At 33.7% G+C, this 12,175-nt stretch overlaps 1 protein-coding gene across 1 annotated transcript in view; it reads right to left on the bottom strand.

The window, feature by feature from the left end:
• Positions 1-399: 399 nt before the first annotated feature.
• Positions 400-12,175, bottom strand: part of LOC106133820 (frequenin-2) — a 77,241-nt gene continuing 65,465 nt past the window's right edge. The window contains exons 2-7 of the mRNA XM_013333653.1: positions 3,998-4,022; positions 3,633-3,681; positions 3,123-3,212; positions 1,564-1,642; positions 993-1,081; positions 400-567 (exon numbers count right to left, since the gene is read on the bottom strand). Coding sequence (XP_013189107.1) covers positions 400-567; positions 993-1,081; positions 1,564-1,642; positions 3,123-3,212; positions 3,633-3,681; positions 3,998-4,022 — 500 coding nt within the window. The remainder of the gene's footprint in view (positions 568-992; positions 1,082-1,563; positions 1,643-3,122; positions 3,213-3,632; positions 3,682-3,997; positions 4,023-12,175) is intronic.

Below are 12,175 nucleotides of genomic sequence, written 5' to 3'. Positions count from 1 at the left end.
TGAATCTACATAAAAAGAAGCTATTGACGAAAGAATCTATGTATATCCATGAATGTGATTTTATAATTTTTAATTGCGATTATTCATTTAAGTTAAAATTTAATTTAATTACTTAACAATTAACATTAAACAGTTACAAAAAGTACTTGATTGTTTATAAGTAGGTATTATTTTAAACATTTCTTATGTAGATAATCCGTAAATAAGTATAGCTTATGATTTCTAAGCTAAATGCAAAGGAAAATTCTTGGTGTGAACATAAACCGGACCAAAATGGCTGAATTGGTTATTTTTATAAAAAAAATAGGGTTATAAATTCAAACCGGAGTGAAAGACACGCGGCGGAGTTTCGGTAGCTCCCTAAGTAAATGTGAAGTCCGGCGAGAGAATAACCGTAGATTAATCTCCTCCCAAAGATAGAGCCTGCACGATGCGAGGGTCCGCTTTGCTGCCTTCACGGAACTCTTCCAGAGTTAGTCGGTCATCGTGGTTCTTGTCCATCTGATCGAAGATCTTGTCAACTCGCTTCTGAGGAGTGTTCTCGTCCTCAGGTTGCGGTGTTTGCCCCTGGAATGTAAGGAATTGAAATGAAATGCACTAAAGTTGTTGATTTATCTTTTTTGGAATAAATAATCGGCCTTTTTTTAGTTCGAAATCAGGAATGCGATGCTTTCTTCATATCGTCGTACTCATTATCAACAGAGTATGGCACTTTTGAACATATGCCTCCTTATTCTCAAACCCCTAATATATCTTTGACGTCAAGTACAGTCTTCTTGCAAAGTCAATCAAGGGAATGGCTTATGTACTTGGGATTCTTCTTTAAGGCGATGGGCCAGCAACTTGTTGCTATCTAAATCCTAATTCCATCACTAAGCCATCCGCCTAAAAGTCGTCTTAAGTTTCAGTCTTTTTGAGACTGTTGGCGGATTTGTCTACCCCATAAGGGAAAAATACGTGATATATGTATGTTTTTAAAAAGAGATACTAACGACCATCTGGTAGATAGCGTCCACTATGTTATACATTTCTTCTCGCGTTATGTAACCGTCGTTGTCTACGTCGTAAAGACGGAAGGCCCCTGAAAGTAAGAAAACGGGTCATGTAAATTATCTTCTCAAGTATCAAAACTGTATTTTACTGAAATTGTTTTAAAATATGAACAAGTTTTTGCTTTTTTTTGTTGTAAATAAGAAAGTCTTGTAATAATTATGCTTTCACGGCTAAACTGCAGCTCCGATTTTGATGGAATTTGATACCTCATAAAGTTAAAGAGTGAGGTCAAACATTTTTTTTTCAAATTTCATCCCTACTACAACCTACAATTAGGAGGATTACCGCTACAAACATTTTGATGAAATTTTGTAGGTACGCATAAAGACAGTTTAAACTTCCGATTTTTTGATAAAACTATATGGGCTGGTCTTTGCTATTTAGCTCCGGACTTCTCAAATGTTGATGTAACTGTCCCACATTCACGAATAATTTAAAAGCAAGACGGGACCCAACATTATCGTCTACATATAGATAGGTACCATACAATTTAGTCATATATGTACGTACAATGTAATTTTTCGTCGAGGTTTCCTCTTGACGTCACCGATAATGCCCGTATGAATTCCTCGAACTCGATGGACCCATCCTGTGGACGAAAACGTTTAGTTATAAATCCGGCTACTCATGATATAAGGGAATATTATTAAAAGTATGATAAAGGTATTTTAGGTTTATCTATACCATATCCATCCATACTTCACTACATAGTATAAAACAAAGTCGCTATTTTAGTCTGTTTGTCTGTATGCTTAAATCTTTAAAATTACGCAACGGATTTTGATGCGGTTTTTTGTAACAGGTAGAGTGATTCAAGAGGAAGGTTTTTATGTATAATAACAAAATTTTGCACTCGTGCGAAGCTGGGGCGGGTCGCTAGTATGTTATAAAGAAAAAAAAATGTAATTTTGTTTGAATTTAATAAATTGAAAAACTACTCTACCGATTTTGACGAAAGTTTTCAGAGCGACAAAATAGACCTTCGGTAGATACATAGGCTACTTTTGGAATTTCCCACCGGATTGAAGCCTCGCACAAAGGCTAGTTTTAGGAAAATCTAAGTGTGGCATGGACTACCAACTTACAAGGTATACAACACTCATACGACAAACGGTTTCCTTAATACGGTTGACAAGTTGTGTAGTTTTTGCATCGCATCCGATTATAATTATGTTATTATGCATTCTATGGCTAAACCACTTAAACTTTTTAATACCATTGACACCTTGTAACGTCCACTTGATTGATTTGAATCCAGTCTAGAAATAAGTTATGAAACTCTTATCGCTTCTCTTTCATTTCTTATGCAACTTTTTTGTCGCACTCCGAAATCCCCACCGTACGTTACGTAATATTTCACAAATTGGAATTTGATGCAAAATCTGCAGTCAGTTGGCACAAAACTCGCTGTTAATTTATGAGCCACCGAAACGTATTGGATCGATGAGGATGAATATGGAACGATGCAGACAAACACACTTATGCATTCAAAGCAATTAGTAATCATACGTTAACTCCTAAAAATGGTCAAGCCAAGCGTGGCGTATTTATTTTATTATGCATTTTTTATTTTGTTGGTGTTTGATAGGTGCATATATTGATTCACATTTACTCTTTTCTAAGTTATGTACTAATTTACATACTTACCTAAATACTAACCTATGCTCTAACTGTGAGCGAAAATATCGTGAGAAATTTGCACATTCAGATCGGATCGATCCAATACGGGTAAGGTTCCCTGAAAAGATTGCGGAGGTCAGATGAGAGTCGCTTCGTGTAAACATCTGACTCTCTCGATCAAGGATCCATCCTCCTCCTCTTCTGAGTGCTGAGAATGCAACCGGTATTAAATCAAGGAGAATAAAGAGATAGAACACTTTATATCATGCGTTTATTAAATTATCTATGAACGCGAGGTACTTCTTAATATAAAATTTATGACGCGGAATTTCGGAGTAAAAATTCCATTAAAGTAAAAGTGAAGTTGATAGTCTCGGAAGTTCTAAAGTGAAGTTTGCAATCTTGCTAATTCAAAAGTTAATAGACAAAAAAGCTGGTGAATAACTTACGTTGTTTTCATCAAACACTCGAAAAACTAGCGACGCAAACTTGCTGGGGTCGCCTTGCGGGAAAAACTGTTTGTAGATTTTAATGAAGCCCTGTAGACAATATTGTTTGTAAGTTTTTGTTACGACAACTTATATTTAATAGTGAAATAGTAAGATCTGGTTGACGGAAGGCTTTAATAACACCTCGAGCCCTATTAGTGAAAGCAAAAAAAATATTTTTTAAATAAAAAAACAATTGGCAGAGATTATTTAACGAGCTCTGGAACTACAGTTGAGTTTCGTAGATTTATGGAAAGTGCTTTCAATACGTAGACCTACGAGAAAACCTGACTTAATACCCTCTGCAGAGGACTCCAGAGACATGAGGATGTAATCGGGACTGATGTTAGTTACAAATAAGAATAAAGTCGTAAAGAGACGTTGGCAAAATGGCTTTTAGGTGCTGCGCCATAAGAAACTGAACAATATTACTTATAATAAGTCAAAAAACCCTAGATAATTAACATTTACCTGTTCCGTAAGTAGACCGTTCGGGCAGTCTTTCAGGAATCCTTTGTGCCTAAAACAATAAACAAAAAGTTAATATGTTTACATCGTATATCGGTGTAAACATATTAGATAAAATTAATAGCAAAAGTTAAGTGAATATAATTATTTTGAGGGTATAATCAATTATGCATTTTAATGTTAAAAATTAAAAAAGCAACGAAATCAAAATACGCTTGACTAATTTCAAGTTCTAATTAAAAGAATAAGTAAACGCTTTTCCATTTAAGTGTGATTTAAGGGGATGGTTAACCAATGCCACTTCAACTTTAACTAAGGAATATATTGAGGATTTATGATAAAACTCGGTCATTGTATTAGATACATACCAAAGTCTTATCTCCTTTTCGGTAACTGAAACAAAGAAAAAGAAATTTTAGGTATTGTATGTAATTGCTAGGATGAGAAAGAAATACAAAGGAAGAACATGTAACTCTTTTAACGTTTAAATACATTGTGTAAGTTCGTGTTTATTCTACTTCATATTCAACCAGTTGAACAGCGAACTGGCATACGAATAAACAAAAAGAGCTTTTCTAAGCCCCTTGAGTATGAGCTTGAAAGCTCAACACTAATTAGCAGAGTTGACAAGAGTTGACTTGACAAAACTTGCAGATTTATGAACTACTTGAAATTGCGCGTAGGTTTGTTTCCGTGAATTCATTTAAATTTTATTTTTTGCAAGAAATCATTATTACTACCCTAAAATTGTGATCTTTTAGATGTAGTTTCATAGTTGTACACTATAGATGTTTTGTTATTAGGTTTTCTTTAAAAAAGACAGTATCTTTTTAATAAGTATTAACCTTAAAATAAGGGCTACGAAACCTTTAATAATATTCCATAGGTACTCCATGATTCTCGTTTTGAAAATTCTGTCCAGTGAGGTGAAGATGCACATGGGACTAACGCCAGGAGGAAGATGGTACAAGTAAACCATTTCCCAACCCGTAGGAATGCAATCGTAAATAAGAAGATACGATACGATGGAACAGATCGAACTTCGTGGAAAAATGTGTGCACAAGCCCTTACATCTGCATAGCATGCCGTTATGTAATTTGTTTATCAGAAGTAGTAGGTACCTATTTTCGGAAGTTTCCATCAGGTATCGGTGTCAAAATGTAACATAGCGCGTTGACTTATTGTGATGGTTGCGTGCGATGAACTACTTAAGTAGCTCATTAAGAGTCACTGTAAATATAGCTATTAGTCAGGGGATTGCTCTCTGTTTTTTTTTTAAAATCTCTCCTTATAATACCAATGTCCAAATGACATAGGTATTCTTCATGAGCAACATACCTCTTCTATTAATTATCTCGTATCGTAAGTATACAGAAAACCGGTCAAGTGCGAGTCAGACAGACTGACAGCGGAGACTTAGTATAGGTAGGTATACTTAGTATATATATTTTTATGGTTCTGTACCTTTTAGGTACGGAACCATAAAAATCATACCAAAGGACATTTTTAAACTTGAATCCCCTATAAGTAGTCAGATTATCTAGTATAAGTAAAATTTAGGTTTTCGTTATTCATGTGGCAAAACGTTGCTTTCTGTTTTGCCTGTAAAGTTTTAACTTTGTGGGCTGGAGGCGAGGGCGGTTACGGCGCGCCATTGTTAGTATGATATTATCGAAACAAAGTTTCAAATTTGCTAAAATATCTGCTATTTACTAAGAAAAACACTGATATGTTTTTTTATAGAACAAGACCTGTGGTATCTTTTTAAAGGTGAAAAAATTTTTTTGATCATCAGCTCTTATAATCAATCTAAAAACCAAAGTTATGAACCTCTTTATAATATTAGTTTAGATTTAGAGCAAGTAGCAACTTTTATTCGGGCTTGGCAAAGATGCATAAGTCAAGGTGTCGAGATAAAGAAGAAAGAAAATAAAAACTAAAGAATAAGATCGATAAAAAGATACAGGAAAACGACGATATCTGGTGGAAACTAGAGCGCTGTCTGATATCTTCAATTTATAGCGGTTCAGGTTCTATTTTCACAGCACCTGTCACCTAAAAACAAAACATAGGTACTATGCGAGTACACAAAATATAACGTTCCTGTATAATGTGGACATAACAGTATTTTGTTAAAATGTTTCTTTAAAATTGTATTCTTTGCTTTTGTCTTCCCAATATTTTTGTTCCTAGGCCTTCTTTAAAAAAAAATCATCCATCACCTCGTGGTCATAACACATGAAAAATCAAGAAAAAACTTAGAACTCACGTGCATTTCCTACGTAGGCTATCTTTTCTTCTAGGTATTTATGTCTGTATTTATAACACGAAAATATGACTTTTGTTCAGTACTCATCTGTCTGCCTCAGAAAATGGGGCGCCACAAATCGACTCCCGAAAATCTTTTAGGATTACATGAAATATGAATTGTGGTGGCGAGGTGTCACGATGACTAATGCGATTTCGATTCCCATAAATAATGTCTGTCGATGTTCACTACCGATTACATACATACATACATACATAAAATCACGCCTCTTTCCCGGAGGGGTAGGCAGAGACTACCTCTTTCCACTTGCCACGATCTCTGCATACTTCTTTCGCTTCGTCCACATTCATAACTCTCTTCATACAAGCTCGGCGGTTTCGGGTACTTTTGACCTGACCCTTTACCAGGACGTCCTTAATTTGATCAAGATACGTTCGTCTAGGTCTTCCCACTCCGACCTTTCCCTCCACACTCTCCTTGTATATCTGCTTAGTCAACCTGCTTTCATTCATCCTCTCCACATGATTCACTACCGATTCTTTATATAAAATTGGTATTTTTTTTTTATAATTGTTACAACTTACCTCGCCTATTTAAATAAGCTTTATTTAAACCAAAATGCTTGATAAGATTAGTTAATTGATAACATCCGAACATTAACAAGATTTATCAACTTAATAGCCTTCACTCCGATTGATACATAAATTAAGGAGCACGCACGGCATAAGAGGTCAATAAATCGGAGTAGTTGAAACTGTAAAAAGTGCTAATATAACGTAAATTTAATCATCTTTATGACGTTTGTCGCAGTTTTGTCCTCCTTGCGGAATTTCCCGGGGTAGGTATGATTTCAATGTAAGTGTGTCTAGGTCGTGAAATTAACCGAAAGACTTAGTTTTATAAAATAACACAATAATGGAACAAGGAGGCCAGAATTTTATTCCATAGCTATAAGTGATTTTAAGATTGATTTTTTCATAGACCTACCCCTATCTCATAACAAGGTCTCCATTCGTATTCATTACCAAACCCTATTATTACTCCCAAACGCTTACGCCAACCCAAACGCTATTGAAAATGGTTTTATATAAATTTAAAATGCTTATGCATCAATTGCTACGTATTAATAATATGGATATAACAGCACAAAAAAGTGCCGTGTGGTTCCCAGCACCAATAAAAAAAAAGAATTGGACCACTCCATCGCCTTCCCATGGATGTCGTAAAAGGCGACTAAGGGATAGGCTTATAAACTTGGGATTCTTCTTTTAGGCGATGGGCTAGCAACCTGTCACTATTTAAATCTCAATTCCATCATAAAGCCAAACAGCTGAACGTGGCCAATCAGTCTTTTCAAGACTGTTGGCTCTGTCTACCCCGCAAGGGATATAGACGTAATTATATGTATGTATGTATATAACAGCACCTACTTATGTAGCAATTCAACTCATTTTAAATGTTTCCCAAAACACATTAAAATGTTGATGTTGATGTTGTCTGCAGTAAAATTCAACATTTTCATAACAAAATGGATGTGCATTTTAAAGTTAATGGGGATAGAGATTATACAATATTATATGATAGAAGAATCATAGTATAAATATCTAAAAATATCAACTTATTAATTAATTCTAATGAAGATGGACGTCGCATTTATATGAGATGGTAGTGAACCACATACAAGCGATAGCGATTAGCGGAAGTAAAATCACAGATCAACTAAACAGATCGTAGAATTTGGAATTACAAATAACGAATTCCTTGATACAGATTTAAGTGCTGATAGTAACATAAAATACTTAAAAATATTATAATAATGTTTTGCACAATGACATAGGTACATGTAGATATTTTTATTACGATATTATTAATTGACAATGAAAAGCTCATAGGTAGATTTATTAATGGTTGTAATAATATTCCAGAAATAGAAAAACGCGATTTTTGGTTTTATGCGGAAGACTGGTGCGTCACACCCAATGTACAATAAGTCCGCGCCCATATGGAAGTGTTATCAAATTGGAAACTAATACTTTATGCAAAATTAATGAATAGAAAGCTTTTATATATAGCAGTCAACTGCAGATTGCTTTATTTCAATTTTATAACATCACAGTGGTGACACCAAGTATGTTTAGCGCTCTGGTTAGTTTAACCAAATATGTATAAATCTTAATTGGCATTTTTTTACGAATAATGTGAGAAGAAAATAATTGTGTTGTTTTTGTTGTAGATATTAGCACTTGTTGTTTTGGCAACGCGCGTAGAAAGCGGATTGTATCCCTACCCCAATGCTGTAAATCAAGACCAAGAACCCCAGGCGATAGTCCAAAATGTGCCAGTAAAACAAGAAGTAAGTTACGAGGTGCCCGAGAAATCTATATCCTATTCTATATCTGCTAATGACTACAATTATTTGAAGCTTCTTAAAAATGGACAAGATGACACACGGTTTAACACTAACAATCTTGATGGACAAGTAACTGCTATTAATAAGCACTTGCCTTGCAACAAGCACCCACATAGTTATGAAAACGTCATTAGTAATGAAGCTGACAATATTTTATCTACACAAGCCAATTTTGTGCAAGTACACAATCCAACACCGGCTGTGCAACCGATTGTTAAAAAATATATTTACTTTCATGTGCCTCCTCCGGAAATGGAAGAGGAATCAGTATACGTCAAGCCAGTTCAACCATCGAAAAAGACATATAACATTATATTTATAAAGGCTCCTTCTCAAAATTATTACAGTTATGCAAACAATGTTCAGAGTTTGTTCAGAAATCAACAACAAGCGAGTGTTGAAGAGAAGACTCTTATCTATGTGTTGGTGAAGAAACCCGAGCCTCAGCCGGAGGTTTTGTTGCCTGATGCACCAAAAAGTTCAGAACATGAAGTATACTACGTGAAATACAAGAATACTCCAGGGGATTTAGCCAATCAATTAAGCAATCTGGGGACATCAAATGCCGAGGAGGTTGCTTCAGTGATTAATTCTGGTGGTGTGAGCCATCATGTAGCATAACGTGAAAAAATTACTTTCTTTAACATATAACAAAATGTTTATTTTTAGGAACAGGTCAAACCAAAGTAAACAACCAAAATATTGCATGCTTAACTTATACAGGTGCCTATACTTTTATATTATCGGTTGTAATTTTATATCATATACAGTTGTTAAAGCTATGCGATTATTTATCACTAATTATTTCATGAATGCCTTTGAAACAACTTTAAATCTGTTTATCTGTTTAAGCTCTATTTTCTTATCCTACAGCTTTAATATTAAATTCTCCAACGATAAGCTATTAGGATTTTTGTATTTATTCTATATAAACTTATTTCTCTTAAAATGTCGTACTCCTGATTTTGTATTATTTTACCTAATTATTTTTTCATTCTTACTTTAAAGAGTGCTTTTGCCATTATATTTATTTATTTATTTATTTATTTATTTATTCGGTAAACAAAAAATATTGTGTTCGAATTTATAAAAAATCTTAAATCTAGGTACTTATAAAAATAAAATATAATGTTACTACTTACTTACATACATTAAATTAAATTAAAATTCACTTAGGGAGTAACAACATTTTTTAACAAGAAGGGCCCTCAACTTTTTATTAAAAATGTTTCGACTGCGTATAGTCTTTAACTCTATAGGCAACTTGTTGAAAAAAACCACTGTTTGTAAACGTACACCTTGCGTTATCACTCTTAGAGTAGGATGTATTCCTGTCCTTAAGTTCTTTCTACGGCTGTTTTCTCTCTCAATCATTTCTTCTTCAGACTCGTAGAGATGCCTTTCTTTATAAAAGTTATTTAAAAGGACCAGGATATACAGACTAGGTACAGTTAAAATTTCTAATTTTTTAAAAAAACTTACACAAGACTCCCAAGGTGGAATTCTCGTCATGGCGCGTATAGCCCTTTTTTGAGCTATAAAGGCTCTTTGCAGATTACATTTAAAACTGTTCCCCCAAAATGCAATGCTATAACGCAGTTTTGACTCGACTAATGCATAGTACACTACCTTCAGCTGTTGAGTTGTCAATTCGTCTCTGAGACTACGGATTGCATAACATGAAGAATTAATTGATTTTTCTACAGCTTCAAGTTCTGTTTTCCAGTTCAAGTCTGAGTCGATATGTACTCCTAAGAATTTAACGTTTTGAACACAATTAATTATTTTATTTTGCAGTTTTATTACTAATTTATCCTTGTTCCGTGATGTTGCTCTAAAAAGAAGAATATTACTTTTGTTGACATTAAGCTCTAAATTATTTATCATAAACCAATTGTTAAACACTGCTATGGTTTTGTTTGCTATCGTTTCTAGTTCATTTATGTTACAACCCGTCAAAACAGCATTTGTGTCGTCTGCAAACAATATAAGTTTTATGTTGGGAATTTCATTATATAAATGTTTTATAACATCATTTATAAAAATTATAAATAATATAGGTCCCAAAATGGAACCTTGTGGTACCCCTCTATTAATTTGTCTCATTTCTGACTTGAAAACGTTTTCAGTTGAGTCATCTTTCATACTTCTTATCTCTACAAATTGTCTTCTGTTGCTCAAATATGACTTAAAGAGACTTAATTCTTTGTTTCTTATACCGTAATGCTCTAATTTATGGATTAGTATATTATGATCTATAGTATCAAACGCTGAGCTTAAATCTAGAAAGAGACCCGCGACTTTCTGTTTTTTATTCAAATTTTCATTGATGTCATTAATTAAATTTTCAATTGCATTATGCGTACCAACATTGTTTTGATATCCAAATTGCCTTGGGTTGATAATTTTATTCAAGTTCAAATGCGACATTAATCTAATTTTTAGCAGTTTCTCAAATATCTTTGATAGAACCGGAAGCAACGAAATTGGTCGATAGTTTTTTGGGTCAGATTTAGAATGTTTTTTAAAAATTGGTATTATCTTTGCAAGTTTTAATTGATCTGGGAAAATATTTTTATGTATGCAATCATTAAAGAAATTCGCCAAGGGTTCCGCCAGTATTTCAATATTTTCCTTAATTATCGAAACTGGTATATCGTCAGAACCGCATGACTTTTTGTTTTGCATCTTACTCACAATTCTCTTGATCTCAATTGCATTAGTACGCCAACAAACCATGTCTCTAGTAGTCCTCTCCGTATTTTTTTGAAGTAAGTTCATGGCCTGTTTCAAGTTACCTTGTCCGTTTGAATAACTGCTATGATCAAATATGTGACTAAAAATTTTAACAATTTCTTGTGGGTCGTCAACTATTTGATCATTCCATTCAAGTTTGATATTCTCCTTTGTACTTGTTTTTCTTTTATTTGTAACTTTATTGACGACCTGCCAGATTCCCTTTGACGTAGTTTTTACTTCTTGTATTTCCGACTGTATCACTAGTTTCCTTGCTTGCCTTAGTACTTTTCTATATATTCTTATGTAATTAGATTTATAATTTACCAAGGTTTCATGACTGTGTTGGCTGTTAATTTGTGACAATACTCTTTTCATTTGGCTGGACACTTTGATTCCCCTAGTAACCCACTTAAGTTTATTCTGTTTGCATACGTTAATGTACTTTTTGGTTTTTTTAAAACATTTTCCAAAAATGTTTTTGAATGTTTTTAGGAATGAATTTAACCCTATGTTAGACCAATCTACCTCCAAAAGTTTTTCCTTAAATAATAGCCTATTTTTAAAACTAAAAAATCGAGACTCCACACACAATTTTTTGTTATAGTTTCTTCTTTTCAGTTTTATTGACTTGATACTAACAGATATCCCATCATGTCCATCAGATAAGCCATTATTATCGACTTGAATATTAGCTAGATTTTCATGTTCAATATTTGTGATAATGTTATCGATGCATGACTCTGCACCATTTCTCCTAAATGTGATTTCCTTGACAAGATGCCTATAGTTGTAACTTTCCAGTATATTCAAAAAATCCATATTAATTTGTTCATCTTTTAACATATCTATATTAAAATCCCCGCATATGACAGTCTTCTTGCTAGAAAAATGCTGAAGCAGCCCATCCAGTCTTTCAAGAAACAAAGATGTTTTTGTGCCATTTTGATAACAACAAATTACATTGATACCAGTATCTAAATCTCTAAGACCACAAACTTCAAAATAATCTAATTTACAAAGGTTTTTACATATTTTTAACTCTTCAACCAATCTGCCTTTCTCAATCATTATTAAAGTACCACCTCTTTTTTTATTGGTTCTAGTATAAAATGTTCCTACCTGATAAT

The sequence above is a fragment of the Amyelois transitella genome, chromosome Z (genome assembly GCF_032362555.1).
Source record: "Amyelois transitella isolate CPQ chromosome Z, ilAmyTran1.1, whole genome shotgun sequence".
NCBI lineage: Eukaryota > Metazoa > Arthropoda > Insecta > Lepidoptera > Pyralidae > Amyelois > Amyelois transitella.
This window is presented reverse-complemented; position numbering and strand designations above follow the sequence as displayed.